The following is a 16,284-nucleotide window of genomic DNA, read 5'->3' as shown; positions in this document are numbered from 1 at the left end:
AAGGAGTGATCCTTAACAAGTAGAATAGACATTAGTTAGAAGTGACAGGTACCAACCTAATAATAAAGTAGCAAGAAAACTAAACTAGTTATACTATTGTAATAATAATTGATAATGCAATTATCAGTTTAAAATTTTTTTTCTTGTGGCAGCTCTTTGAAGAGTAAGCTCTTTATCATCTTATAGATAAAAACTGAAGTATAGAAATGTTAAATTATTCATTTAGGGTTTTATAGCTGGCATGAGACCAGTGTTCAAACTCATATCTTCTATTGGTCTTTCTATTGCATGAGTAGATTCGGAGGAGTTAGAGGTTGTAAGTCCCATTAAGATCATTTAGTCCAGTTTTCTCATTTTATAGAAGAGAATGTCATAGTCCAGAGAGATTGTATAAAGTGAGAGGTGAGCTGGGAAACAAACTTATATAACTTCTTATTTCAGATTCTTAAGTTCTTTCTATTAAGTCACACTGTCAGGATGACCCTAATCATCAAGAAAGGATTTTATTTTTTTAATATCCTCTGTTTAACCAAATAGGGACACATATTTCACAAAGATTTCTACCAACATGTTTAAATAAAGTTTTGGTGTTTTGTTTAGAACATATCACTTGACAGTGATGATAGATCTAAGTGAGACATTCCTATATTTAAATTTTTCTGTCATAGTATTTTAATGTCAGGGATTACGTCTTCTGCATCTGTTCTATGTTTTAAGAACACTTGAAACTAAAAGTATATTTTTAAAATTTACTATTACAGTTTAATTAGGATAGGATATAAAGAATAGACATGCTTTTTTATTATTCATTAACACCTATTTCCATGATATATGAAATACAGAACTAGACAATGTTCCTATACACATGATAAAAAACTGATTAATACAAGGTGAAAATAGAGGAGACTTGGAAATGTGGGTGTGCCACCATGATCTAGGTGTTGGTTAGGAATGGGCATTATTGTTGAATTGTTTATCCCCCCCCCCTTTTTTTTTTAAATAAAGATAATTTAGGATTAGATTTTGGAAGTCTTTGTTTATAAAAAAAAATTATTTCTTTTGAACATTTTAAGACACTTTAAATCTTAACTAAAGGAAACCTATGTTTCCAAAAATAGAGTTTATTGGCATATTTGATGTTGGAGAGGAAAGTTCTTTTACCTAATATCTAGTATGATTATACTATAATTCTTTGGCAGAATTTTCTGCTTCAGTGTAACTTTTGGAGTTTTCACAGTGTATTTATTGTTTATAGAGAGCAATCTAAGAGTCTTTCCTTGTGAAAATGGTCCTTTAAAAATACTTAGAAGAATTGTCTGGGTCATTTGTACCCATTTGTTATTTGCTTTCCCTGGGATTAGAAACTTCAAAGAAGCTTACAAATTTTGGAAAATTGTAGCTCTTAACATAACCAATATTTTTCAGAATGCAATGAGAGCAACTATGGAATACCATGCCGACAAAGGTGTTTACCCTCCTATTCAGGTTCATGTAACACTGGGTAATGAGGACTTGACTGTGAAGGTAAATGCTGTTTAAAAGTTTGGGGCTTAGATATGCCGAAATGAAAAAGGGCTTGTTAATTTCACGATGTGAAGTTAAAAATAAATGATTAAATCATAAAGAAAATCTTTTCACTTGTAGCCAATAGTCATATAAGTATTATCAAAACTGGAATGTTTAACCTACTTGTTCAGGCAAAAGCACATAAAATATAGGCACATCATATCAATAATTTAAGGGTATTCATGATATATTAGTTTCAAAATGTGTGAGTATTTATGTAGAATTGTATATAATCTTTAGGGTGGTTACTTCTGTTGCTCAGAGCCTTATAAATCTTAAAACCCCCTTACATAAATGTGAGTTGTTACTATTATTGTTAATGGTTTAATTCCAATACAGACAAATTAGCTTTGTGTAAAGAAACTTTCCCCATATACTTTTCCCTCTAAACCTGACTAGTCACCTCAAAAGAGAAATGTGGATGGCTCAGCACAACTTGCTACCCTTATTGAAAGAAACTTCAAAATGTGTGGTGAGTTTGTAGTCATTTGTTTATATATTTTACATCCGACAGCCATCTTTTTACTTTCTCCCCAGCTGTACTTCTTTGGACCTCACCATCCTTTACATTAGTTCGTTCCTTCTCCCTCTCCTTTTGTGTGTTGTCTTCCCCTATTAGGTTATAAGTCCTTTGAAGGAAGGGATGTTTTTTGTATATGTATCCCCATCACTTAGCACTGGGCTGGCACATCTTAAGCACTTAATAAATATTTGTTGACTGATTGATCACAGTCTTAAGGAACTTGAGAAAAAGGACCAAATCAGTTTAAACAGGAAAAATATGTTAGAGGTAGAAAATTTTGAGGGTACCCAGTGATTGATTATCAAAATTTGAGGGAGGGGAAAGTATCAAAAATGTAAAAAGAATTTAAAACTTTATTAGTATCCCCCCCTCCCTCCCAAGGAATCAAAAAATCCAACTTTCCCATTTATATGAAATGGTTATTTTTTTAAAAATCTACATATGCATCAAGGCATGCCTCAATGAAGATATTAGAAAGTACTAAATAGGCTTTCCCACATAATATTACGTGGTAGATTACTTGCTTTTTTGAATATATCTGTTGTTAGCCCCCACTACAACAACAACGCTTTTTGTAGTAAGCACTTAAATTATGTCATTATTGTACTCAAATTTTATAGATGGTTTCATATAAGTTTTCATTTGCTTGTAGTGTTTGGGTTTCAAAGGGTAAACAAGCTCATTAGCTTTTACTTCTAATTCTACTACCTAGTTTTCTCCATTTATCTTAGATTTCTCTTGTTATTTCTGTCTTTTCTCATGCTTTTCTGATTCATTTTCTAAAATAACCTCTAAGTTGACTTTTTATTCAGACCTAAACTAATTCAGCATTTGAATTATAGTAACTATAAAAAGAGTAAATGAAACCAAACAGTGGGAACTGTTTATCATTATCTGTTTCAGTTGCCACTTCTAAAGAGTAGTGAACATTTTTGTCTTATTAAAGGTGAATACCTTGCTTGCTTTGGGGGGGAGGGGGGAAAGGCAGCTTTTATGTGTATTTCTGTTTAATAACTTATATAGCCAGTTGCAAATGAATTAGAAATACACACTGTTTACATTAAAAATTGACTGCTCTAGATTAAGGAATGATATGAAAAAATCTATTATGTAGTTAAGTTTTTAGAATTCACTTCATTAATTTTTAAGACAAATTACTACTATATATCCAGTAGGAATTTGAATCTGCAGCTCAAGAGTAATTTCAGTCTTGTTTTTAGCTCTCTCTCCTATACTAGTTTCACATATTGGGTTTTCATAGGTTTTATACTCTCTAAAAATTAAGTAATGAATCAGCTATTGTATGATATTTAAAACAAATTTACTAAGACTCAGGCAACTATGCCTTGCAATTGTGTACAGTGCTTCCTTATTTCAGATCTTGTGAAAAGTGATAAACACTTGTTACAGAATTAGAATTCATATTAGTTGTAAGGGGAAAAAAATCAGTTTGACTTTTAATCCTATTTATATGCCTATAGTTTACTAAAATTTAAAACTATACAAAGACTTAAGGAATTTATATATTCTCTCACAGTATAATTGTTCATGTTTTGCTATTGGCAGAACAGTGTTAAAGGATAACTTTTAAGTAACATTCAAATAAAGACTGCAATTCTGTACTTTTTCAGATTTTTTGTAGCAGTACTCTAATCTTTACGTAGAATCATTTTTTTTTTTAACCTTTTACTCATCTTGGATCTGATTTACTAGATGCCATATTTAAAAAGCTTTTGTTTCAAAGGCTATCTGAATCTGTAGCTATACATTATATGCTAGGTTAATACTGATTTTTTTTATAAGATAATGTTAGAAAATATTTTCTTCTCTTAGATGAGTGATCGTGGAGGCGGTGTTCCTTTGAGGAAAATTGATAGACTCTTCAACTATATGTATTCAACTGCACCCCGACCTCGTGTTGAAACGTCTCGAGCTGTACCCTTGGTGTGTATTCTTGTAATAATGAAATATGTTCTGGTGATGTTCCTTTCTAATCAAAGTGAAAAGAGATGGGCTGCCAAAGTAGCATTTAAAAACTCCTCAGTATGGCCACAAGGTGGGGTTCTGCACAAGGAATAAGGGAAGATCATTCTGTAAAGAAAACAGTGCTTACTTTAAAAAAAAAAAAATCTTTTGGATTAAGTTCATATATTGAGACGGATAAAATTATTAGACTTTCAAAGCCAGAAAGTAAATCACATTCTGGTATGTTTTTACTAATATGTTATAAGAATAAATTAATAAAAGCTTGTTAAATTTAATTAAGTAAAATTCTCCTCTGGTGTCTTATCATAGCACAGAAGTGAATCTTGAAGATTATCCTACCAGACTACAAACATTAGATGGTTAAACTAGTGTAGAAAATCTTAAATATGTTAATCATGGAATCACAGAATTTGAGAGTTTTGAAAGGGACCTTAATAACCCTCTAGTCCAATCTATACTTTAAAGGAATGTCTACTATAAAAGAATACTTGACAAATGGTAAAATAAACAGGACCAGATCTTTTGTAAACAGGAAAAATGTATTAGAGGGTATCCAGTGATTGATTACCAAGGTATTTGAAGGTAGGGGAAGGTATCAAAGATAGGAAAGTAATTTTAAACTTTATTAGTACCCTCCAAAGAACAAAAAAAAATCTAATTTCCCCATTTATATGAAATTCTTCAAGAATTCTAATAAATGGTAAACTGCCACCTCTCTCAACAGCCTATTCAATTTTTGGACAGCTCTCATTGTTAGCCTCTTTTTTGTAACATTTGTTTCTTTGCAAAATCTACCTATGATTCTTAATTTTGCCTTTTCAGGCCAAATAGACCAAGAATTCCCCTTTGTGACAGAACTTTAGGCACTTGAACAGAGATATCCTGTTTCCCCATAAGTTTTTCTTCAAACTCTAGCATTCTTATTTCCTTCAGCCAATCATTGGACCTAAACTCAAAAGTGCTTTGCTATTTTGGTTGCCCTCCTATGGACTCTTCAATTTATCACTGTTTTAAAATTGTGTTGGCCAGAATTTAACATAGTACTTTAGATGAGATCTGAGGAGAGCTGATTCAAGAAAGACATATCTTATTTTCCAAAAGTTTTGCCTGTTGTAATGCAATTCAAGCTCACATTAGCTTTTATGGCAGCTCAAAAAAATTAAGTAAAGGTTGTTATGTCTCATATATGAGAACCAGTTTAGTTACATTCACAGAGGTTCATCACCTGAAAATTGGTCACTGAACTAAAGATTTTTTAATCATAGCAATTCATAAAGGTAATCTACTAAGATATAGAAGTTATATGCATTTTGGTGGAAGGAACATTAATAGTGATGGTATCACACACCCTTAAATTACTAAAATATGTTTTTGGTATTAGTTAAAATGGGCAAATGTGAAATAGCAAAACCCTTGGGTTCAAGGACCCCTACTATAATCTAGTAGGAATAGTGATTAGCAAATAATGAACAAAACTGTTGTACAAATCTAGAACTTACAAATGAAGGGAAAATTCAGGTGAGAAATAGGTGCTTCTATTAAAAAAAAATCACAGATTCTTTAAAATTATTAATTCTGGTATGGAACTTTCAGTAAGATTCATCTGAATTGCACAGTGGTTAAAATATTGGGTAGGTCATGGAGACTGGAGTTCAAATATGATCTTGGATATTTACAAGTTATATGAACCTGGGCAAGTCTTTAATCTCTCTGAGCCTCAGTTCCTTATCTGCAAAATTGGCAGGTGAAGATCAGGTGAAATAATATTTGCATAGCACTTTACAAACCTTACAGAATTATATAAATATCTATTATAATTAAAAGGATAAATTTCATCATGGACATGAGAAAAATACATATTTTTATGTGTAAAAACATTACTATGTAATTCTCAAAAAGATTAGCTTTGAAGTTTGGAAAAAGATTGGATTTTTATATACAATATAACTCAAATAGTTTTGAAATCAGCACAGTATACAGATACAGTATTTGTACAGATGGTGGTATTTGTAGAAGTTCTTTGTTTTTCATTTTTTTCCTTTTTATAAATTAGTTTACAAGTCTCGAAAGCAAGAAACTTCTATCTTAGAATGACTTTTAGAGTCACAGGCACTGTTAAAGTGCTGGGACACACCATAGTATACAGATCCTCAGATTACTCAAGAATTCATTAACACAGGAAAAAAAGTCATTGAATTACTTGTATGTATCATCTGGTATCTCAACAGTCAGATTCCTTGAAGGGAAGGCAGATCTATCAAATTGGTGTCTATTATCTTCCTGGGGACGGGGGAAAGATAGATGTCCCATCAGGAATAGGTAAGCCCACACTTAAATTATCTTGAACAGATTTATAGGCTGCACTTGTCCTTGCCAGGTAAAGAAGAGAATGATTCTTTTAGCTGCTCTTTCCCCCATCACAAATGGGGCTGGCTGTGTTCAGTCTTAATTAGCCTGTGGTGATTGATACTGAAATGGGTACAGTTTCTGTACCTGGAAGGTGGGGTGCTGGGATATGGAGAGCAATAGTATTGTTGGTTGCTAGGGATACGGTTATTGCAGTTGAGGTAGAAGCTCCAGTATATATCAAAAAGGTAGTAGGTAATAGTATGAGTATCCATACCATTTTCTGGTCCTGTCTCTGAGGATGCAATAGTGGCTCCATTTCTCCATAAAAAGAGGTATGTGTGCTATAATTCTTTGGCCATACAGGGCCCAGGAAGATGCAAACTGGCTGGAACTTCCCTGGAAAGCTGTCCGGGAGAAGCCACAGGGTTGAAGTTGAGTTGATGGTTTCATTGTTGGGGAGGAGCCAAAGTGATGGCTGGGAAATGCCATATCATGACCAAGCAGCCTTAGTAGTTCGAGTTCCATTTCTCTTCTCCATGAAGCTGCTGCTTCTTGGGCCAGCTTCCCAATTAGTCTAATCTGATCTGAATTGGCCTGGTTGCATTTGTTGGTGATAACTCATGCTTGGAGAGATCATATTCAAAATGATCCTTTTTGAGAATTAGATTTGGAGATGACTTTTTTAGGTACATCTCTTTTCTTGAGTTGATTTAAAGCCATAAATGCCTGCTTTTTCTGCTTTGATGATTATCTGGCTCTTTTATTTTGAAACTAGATCTGTATTCTAGATTCATCAGTTGTGATCTTTCCTGAAAGTTCTCTCTTTTTTATACCAAGATATAGGTTCTTTGAAATTGTTGATAAGAAATTGCTCTTTGTCAAATACTGTATATTGTTTTACAATTGATGAAGCAGAAGCATATTTATGAGAATCAGGCTTCTTGCCCTCTGATAGTGATTGTACATCTCCTTGATGAGTCACAATTTGGATGTCAGTGTTAGGAAATAATAGACAAACTTTTTTGTTAATAGATTTTCTTTTCTACATTGTTACTCTTCCTGCTACTGGGATTTAGTACATTTTCGGTAATATTTCGCTTGACTTTAAAAATCAGGCTTTTCTTAGAGTTAATTCTCTGATGACATTAATAATATGGCACCCTATCAGATAGTTACTTCAAAGGACCCAAAGAGCAATAAAAAGAGGCATGCATAGGGGGTGTGAATAGACTACAACCAATAATGATTGCAAATTTTCTTGTGAGAAGTTGTACAAGAGATTGTACAAGACTAGAAAAGAAGGCAATTAATCACGTTCTGTGAAGATAAACCAATGAATAGTCCAAGTCCTGTACTGGTTTATGCAGGAAATTTGCAAAGAATTGAGAGAAGGCCTTCAATAGGTTCTTTGTGGAGAATTTATGAAAAGACATTTTTTCATAGTTCTAACAGTGTAGATATATACCTGCATGTGCGCACACACACACACACACACACACACATATACTCCCTGTACATATATGTCTATATCTTTCTATACTACATATGTATTCACATACATGTGTATAAATGCATATATATGTGTACATGTCTTGTCATTGTTTAATAACTTAATAAACTAATAAATAATAAACTAATAACTTAGTTTAAGAAAGCACTTTTTAAAAATTTATAAACAATCTGGACAATTTAGAAAACCTTAGTTTCTTTAATCAATAATAAATGTTTTATTGAGCACCAATTTTGTGCCTAACACTATGTGTGCTATATAAGACATGATCCTTCCCCTTAAGGAGGTTAGATTTGGATATATAGACATAACTTATATAGAAGAATTAGAGAATACATGCTGAATGATGTAATATTCATGATGACTCTAATAATAATAATATAGGGGTGACCAAGAAGAGCAGAAAAAACATTCCAGGAAGGAGAGCCAGCGTGGTCAAAGAGAGGCAGTAATGAGCATGGAATGTATGAACTAGAGGTGTCAAACATGGCCCACAACACTCCTGAATGCAGCCTGAACTAGATAAAGCGTAATCCTTGTCTAATGTTAATGTATTTATTAAAAAAGAAATATGTATAATATATATGTTACTGTGTGTGTGTGTGTGTGTGTGTGTGTGTGAAGTTTTCTAAGTCAGAATGTTACTCATAAGATTATTATGTATAGTTTAGGGGCCTCTATTTCTCTTTTTTTTGACTTCACTGTTGTAAAGGACAGTGAATAGACCTAGCTTGATGAAACAGTGGTGGGGAATTGAAGTTTGCAGCAAAAATGTCTTCAAATAAACCACAAGATTTTAAACTTGATGTGTTTGCGAGTAGATGAGTTGTTTAGGTTTCTGAGTGGGAGTGAGGGGATGATATGGAAAAAAGTACTTTTAGGAATTTTGTTCTGGTAGTGATGTACATGATAAAGAGGGGAGAAGCTGGAGATAGGGAGTTGTAGTAACTCATTGAGTTATAGAATTTATAGCTGGGAATACCTTATAGGTCATATAGTTTAACTCCTTCATTTTATTGATGATGAAAATAGAAAAATGTGTGACTTGTGCATTGTTACATAAATAGTAAAGAGAAATGAGATTTGAATGTAGTCATTTTGACTTTAAATCCAATAGTCTTTTCATTGTACCATGATGCTTTAAGCACCTAGATCAGAGTTCTTGGCATTGGGAATGCAAAAGAAATAATCAAAGAGCTCTTTCAAAGGAAAAAGCTTATGATATTCAGAGCCTGAATATTAGAGTGTGACAGTTCTTCAATTTTGTTGGAATGATTCTTAACTGGAACACTATTATTTTGTGGATATAAATTACTTAAGAAATGTGAGAAGTGTTGTCTTGCATGGACAGGTATATGTCTGTTACAGATATTGAGAGATCCAAAATCAAAAAGATCAATTTATAGATAAATATGAAATAAAAAATTATGTCATTGTTGGAGTTTTATTGTAAATTAAGATGTTAGATATAAAACTTTTTTAAAAATAAGAATTATATTGAACAAATCATATTCTAGTCATAATGAAGAATTTTATAATAATTGGGTTGCAACTGAGTAAGTAAAATATTATAATGTAGGCAGTCTGAAATACTTTAGGCAAAATTATATTTAAAATTTTTATTTTAAAACAACTTTATTTTACTATCTCTGATTCAAATTAGCAAGGAGAAGCTAGTTAGAAATCTTACAGTTAAGACTGTTTTAATGAAGTGGTACATCCTAAGCCACAAATTATGTGTGTGTATATTTGTGTATAAATATGTAGTTATGTATGCATGCATGTATGTATGTATGTATGAATGAAAATCTTATTATGAAAAAGAAAGTATTTATGATAAAAGTGGCAATAGAGCTAAGGAAGCCAGCTTAGTAAAGAAAAGTTTATGAGATTGAGAACTTATAGAAACTTATAGAACTTATAGAAAATTCATGATGAAGCTAAAGTTATGCAACTGCTTTCATGGCTTGTGGATATTAGATTTATGATCATAGCTTTTTTGGGGGGCTTAAGTTAGAAAAAATAATATGTCAAATAGGTGATGGTTTTAGCATTTCATGGCATCAGAATGTTTTTATGTACACCATCTCCTTTTCCCCGACAGTAAATCTTGTGAGGTACTTAGTAATGGAAGTCTATTATTATTTTTATTTTACAGAGTGAGGATATTGAAATTTAGCAAAGTTTTTATGACTTGCCCAGGTCTACAATGCTAGTAAATAGTGGATCCAGTGTTCAAGTTGCTGTCTCCTTATTCCAAGGAATTTGTTCTTCTGTTCCTTGGTGCTTCTAGAAATGCTCAGAGATGAATATTCTTTGAGAGAGGTACCAAAGGTAAAGGAAGTTTGGGTTGTGTCAGCTTAGCAAGAACACACCACACTAAAGCGATTTTATATGAAATAAATAAAGGAAAAGGGAATTTTAACTTAAGAGAGTTGAAGGTTTAAAAAAAAAAGTACTCAGATTTAAGGTTTGTTATTTACAATAAACTTTATTGGGCATTAAAATAAAAAATTCACTGGAGTTTCCTGCTTTCACATTTATGTTAATATGTAGAAATGTACAAATTATACTCTCATAAATAAATGGATCTGGCAGGTATGATTATAATGTAAAACAGTTGTTTTTTTTTTTCTCTTACTCTCATTAAAAAGGCGGGTTTTGGTTATGGATTGCCCATATCTCGGCTTTACGCACAATACTTTCAAGGAGACCTAAAATTGTATTCCTTAGAAGGTTATGGGACGGATGCTGTTATCTACATTAAGGTAATGATTCCAGCACTTTTTATCAATCAGATCAGTCTCTCTTAGTTTGTCTTTGACTTGTCAAAAAACTTAATTTTAAGTTATAGTACACCTTTTTGTGAATGTACATATGAGTGTGTGCATTATGTATGGATGTAAAAACAAAAACAAAAACAAAAAACATCTTAATGATCTTTGAAAACACCACATCAAGATAAGTTGAGAAACCTAGCATATTAAGTTGGTTGCTGGTTACCTTCATTTTCTTGCAGTTATCACCAGACCACACTCTTTATCTAACAAAAAAATCATTCACAATAGCTGAGGTGTGTCTGTTTTAAAGTATCAGTGGCTTATGTTGTAAACTGAATTTAATATGAATTTCCTTTTCTTCTAGGCCCTATCAACAGAGTCAGTGGAGAGGCTCCCCGTATATAATAAAGCTGCTTGGAAACATTATAATACCAATCATGAGGCAGATGACTGGTGTGTGCCAAGCAGTGAACCAAAGGACATGACCACGTTCCGCAGTGCATAGCTGTATCTAGGCTATCTGAAAAAACAAAACTGATTTCTAGTATTATGGTTGAAAGCAATTTTGGAAAACTGTTACACCAAACATTTCTTGATCTTCACCCTCATTAACTAGGTAGAATAAATGGAAACTGAATTCCATAGTTATCTTTCAGACCTCCTAAAGCATTGAACCATTTAACTGTAAGAAGAAAGAAAATTCTAGATACTGTGTACATTACTACTGCAAATGTTACATGTGTTGTTTCCTTTTCAGTGTACTTCAGGGACTAGGTTTCAGGTATAGAAATTTCCAGGTTCCTCATTGGACCTGTGTAGTTTATACTTATTTCTTTCATTTATATCTAGTAAAAATATTTCCCTAATTGTACTGATTAATTGATTAACTACCTTTTTATAATCTGGAAAATCTTGTTATGCTTTATTTAAGTCTACTCAGGAATGAGAGCAAATTGAAATTGTTTTCATGTTATAATCAATAACTGCCTATTGGTTGCACATATAAAGGCAGAAAATTGTTACTCTGTGGATTTAATACCACCTGCTTTTTATAATTTCCTTTTGTGGTAGACTTAGGGGCACTTATTTTTAGAGGTAAATTTTCTTTTTCTGAACAATCAATATCTAGTTTTTCCTGTTCAGTCAAGATCCTGTGAAATTTCATTAGTTTACTATGAATATTCTTTTGATTAATTAATTGAGGAGAAAAAATTTTGTTGCTAAATGACCAGCAACCCTTAACAAAATCCTCAGAAATTTTGAGGGGATAGTTATTTATTGTGTGATTTTAAATTGTGTATAATGATCCTAATTATGACATCAAGAAGTAATGTGGCATAATTGGTAGAAAGCTGGCATTGGAGGCAGGAAGACCTAGGTCCAAGTCTTGCCTTGATATACCACCTGTGTTTAATTACCAAAGGTCAGGCACTTTACTTCTTGCCTTAATTCTTTAAGTTTGTAAATTGACTTGTTTTTGGAGGAAATTTTCAAAATAAGAGTTCATCATAATAATGAAATCACAGATCTAGAATCGTCCCAAAAAAGCGACCCTAATGATAGAATTATCCTTACATATCAGATGGGAATAATGATACAGGTCTACATTAGGTTTCCACAGACATCTAAATACAGCATAATAAAATCTCAATTAGTCTCCCAGTTTCCTCAGTTGCTGGGAATCTAATTGTATATAAGAGGGGCAGTTATGTAGCTAATTGTACATAAAAGAACACAGCAGAATAGAAATAAGAATTGAATAACAATTGATAACAGAGATTAGTCTTGGAGCTCTAAAAATCTTTCTATCCGCACATGTAGTAATTGATTTTTGTGATAAATTACCAAAAGAAAAAAGGTCAGTTCTCCTTCAGTATTGGAGATGTGACTGATTATACAGTAATAATACTATTTTGTGAGCCCATATCATTTTGTTTTAATCAGTGAAGTATCTCATACATTTAAAAAAATCTTTTATTGGAAAATATTAAAATAGATTAACATAAAAAGAATTCCATGTTTTCTAATGATGAGGTATTACTGTCCATACTATATGAATATTGCAGGGTGACCTAACAAAAAACCCAATGTATTATTAGTTTACTATGAATTAGTAAATGAAGGGTAAATAATTCAGACTTATTATCATTGCTGAATATAACTGTCTTCAAATTTCCAGCAATAATGATGTATAAACTTTTGGAATTCTTCAAATCAGAACAGATTTTGAATTAATTATAAAATGGTCAGCCTTAAATAAAATAATTTTTTTTTACAATCAAAGTATGTAAGTTTGACATTTGTATTTTTTAATGCTGTCATAAAGAGATCCTTTTTTCCTTTATAACAAGACATTCATATTTTTAGATGATTGATATGGAGTTCTTTCTGATAATTATGATTATACACAGAAACTTATAAGAAATTTTTTATTTCCTCTTGGTTTCTTGTAGGTTAGTATATTGCTTGACTGATTAATTGTTCATGATGGTTCTAAGCTGTTTGTTTTTAAAAAGCTGTTAATTTTGTTTAAAATAGTTTATCCAAGTCTGCTGGAGATAATTTACTTTTAATTGTAATATATAGATATCATCTATTTTCTAAATCAATACAAGCTGAGAAAATTAGGAATTGTTTTAGGAGTTCATAGTAAAGTAGATATTCTGTGTTATGCTTTGATTATATTCATACCTACCTGTGGTTTCCTTTTCTTGAATTAGAAAATTTAAGTGAGATATTTAAATGGAAGTGTAAAGTGTGATCTTTGAAAGATTTTGTGTATGAAACTAAATTGATACCATGATTTAAACTTAAAAAAAAAAATCCTTTCAAAACCAGATCTTATATAGGCTGCTATGTCTTATGCAATAAAATCAACTATTCCTCCCTATCAGTGCTTAATATTCAAATAAATTTTCATCAGAAAAGGATGAAGTGAAAATAGGAAATTGCAGTTTTGTGATATATATTAATCTTTTTTCTTTAGGGGTCAGACATAAATGGTATTGTGGAGACTGAAAAATAAAGTGGCTGAGGAAAGAAACAAAGATTCAAGCTTCGGAGCATACTGATTTTTTAAAGCAATGCAATGCCAATTATATAACAAATTGGGAACCAGTGGCCTTTCTCAGCTTTGGCACTGGACCTTATATATGGAAGAGACAGATTTTCATGCATTAAAAACAATTAAATAAGGCCAATTAATTTATTGAAAGGACATAATTTGAAAAGTAATTATGTTAAGGATAAAATGACTCAATAGAAGTTGTTGCAGAAATATAAATGACTTGATCTGCATCACAAGTATCAAATCAAAACCAATCTAAGCAGAGAAAGGTATTAAACAGGTCCTGGGATAACAATACATTAGTGTGAAATTTACTCCACCCCAAATCCTTGTTATTTAGTTATAGGTTGTCTAGGAAGAAGCTCCTTTTTCTTAATACCACTCCCTGCACCCTCATTTCTATTTTTATTAACTCTCTTCCTCCATTGTTGCTATTCTACTCTTTCTGCCCTTCCATTGAAGTTTGTGAAATGCCAATTTTATTAACTGCTTTTCATATTAGGTCTCTTCCTCTCATATTCCTTCAATTTTCTTGCAGTCATGAAAACGTCTTCTACAGAAGGTACTCTGTTCATGGCAACCTCTCCCAGTATTAAATACACAATCTTTCATGTGCCCCCCGTGCAATTGGCTAGGAAGAAGAGTCGACTTCTTTTTCCTCACTGTTTTCAATCATCACCTACAATTATTTTTCCTGGTGAACTTTTTGTAAGTGTCTTCCATACTGCAATATGTGAATCACATGCTCTATGAAGTTATATTTCTTGACGTCTTTGGATATACAATAAAACAATTTTATCAACTTTTTGTTTTTTAAGGAGTACTTGTGAACTATTCTTTTTCTGTTTTGTTTATAGGGACAATGTCAAGATTATTATTTAGTTCCTTTAGCAGTATATCCTCATTGGTCATTGGATATGGATATCACATTTAGAAAACCAATTGAAATTTAGAGGTGATCAAAAAGCTTGTGACTCTTAGAACCATCTTCTCTCTTCCTTACTACTTTACTAATATCAGTGAAAAAGAAGTAAGAGGCCACTCAAAAAAGAGGGATATTTTGTATTTTTCTTTGTTTCATGGTACATGATGGCCAAAAATTTTATTGAGTGACTAGCATGAATGATGATGAACTTTTCAGTGTTCTTGAAAAGCATATTTGAATTGAGCACCAGCCCTGAAGTCAGGAGGACCTGAGTTCAAATCTGGCCTCAGTGACATTACTTCCTGGCTGTGTGACCCTGGGTAAGTCACTTAATCCCAGGTGCCTCAGCAAAAAAAAAAGAAAGAAAGAAAAGAAAAGCAAATTTGATCTGTTTGGAGGGTATACTCAAATTCTTTCCAGAATGATAGGACTTTCCAGAGTTTGCATTCAACCATCATAGCCCTGAGGAACCCCCAAATCACTTTCACATCACCATAGGTCCTCAGAGTAGGACTTTGCACACCTAGTAACATCCAGTTTTGAGAATGCAACAGTTAAAATTGGCAAATTTATAAATTTCCCCAAATGTCTCATTAAAAAAAAAAGGCACAACTGACAGAATTCAAATTCAGTGTACAAAAGCCTCCCTAAATGACATTGTGAAATGAAATAGTTCAGAAAGAACAAAGAATAATAGAAAGTGGCATATTCGTTACATTTAAAAAGAGATATCCTGGAGTTGAGTCAATTGTAGAGTGACCAATATTTTTGTCTTAACTCCCCAGCAAACAATCTAGAAAATTCTCCACACTGAATCTGAATATGATAGAAAAGGAAAATAACAAATGTTGTAAGGGATGTGGAAAAATGAAGATGTATTGTTGGACTCATGAACAAATCCAACCATTCTGAAGAGGAATTTGGAAATATATTCATAGAGTTATAAAATTGTGTATACCTTTTGACTCAGCAAAACTATTAGGTCAGTGTTCCATAAGATTAAAAAAAAATAAGGGAGGGAGTTGCAAGAGACTTATTTGTACAAAAATATAGCAGTTACTTTTGTGATGGTACAGAATTGGAAATTGAAGAGATGCCCATCAATAGGGGAATGGCTGAACAAGTTGTACATGATTATAGTGAAATATTACTGTGCTATTAAAAATGATGTATAGGCAGATTTTGGAAAAACCTGGAAAGACCCATATAAACTGATGAGCAAAACCAAAAGAATAATTAAAAGTAATAACTGTACTGCATAATGATCAACTGTGAATGACCTTGCTATTGTCAGCAATATAATGATCTAACACAATTGCAAAGGACTTGGTGATTAAAAATACTATTCATCTCCAGAGAAGAGAATCTGAAGGCAGATCAAAACATATTCGTTTTCACTTTCTGTTCCCTCTCTTTGGGTCTTTTTCCACAATGACTAATTTTGTATTATGTCTTGCATAATTGAACATGAATAACCTGTATCAAGTTGCTTACTGTCTCAGGGAGTGGGGAGGTGAGAGGAGAGATAATTAAATTTTTTTTTTCTAAAGGTAAATGAGAAAAATCATGAAGGACAAA

At 32.3% G+C, this 16,284-nt stretch overlaps 1 protein-coding gene across 1 annotated transcript in view; it reads left to right on the top strand.

Moving 5' to 3' along the window:
• The window catches only part of PDK1 (pyruvate dehydrogenase kinase 1), a 31,696-nt gene extending 17,113 nt beyond the window's left edge, over window positions 1–14,583 (top strand). Inside the window, exons 8-11 of the mRNA XM_051991089.1 lie at window positions 1,426–1,524; window positions 3,923–4,033; window positions 10,589–10,702; window positions 11,079–14,583. Coding sequence (XP_051847049.1) covers window positions 1,426–1,524; window positions 3,923–4,033; window positions 10,589–10,702; window positions 11,079–11,219 — 465 coding nt within the window. The 3' untranslated portion in view covers window positions 11,220–14,583. The remainder of the gene's footprint in view (window positions 1–1,425; window positions 1,525–3,922; window positions 4,034–10,588; window positions 10,703–11,078) is intronic.
• The last annotated feature ends 1,701 nt before the right edge of the window (window positions 14,584–16,284 follow it).

Source organism: Antechinus flavipes, chromosome 3 (assembly GCF_016432865.1).
Source record: "Antechinus flavipes isolate AdamAnt ecotype Samford, QLD, Australia chromosome 3, AdamAnt_v2, whole genome shotgun sequence".
NCBI classification, from domain to species: domain Eukaryota; kingdom Metazoa; phylum Chordata; class Mammalia; order Dasyuromorphia; family Dasyuridae; genus Antechinus; species Antechinus flavipes.
This window is presented reverse-complemented; position numbering and strand designations above follow the sequence as displayed.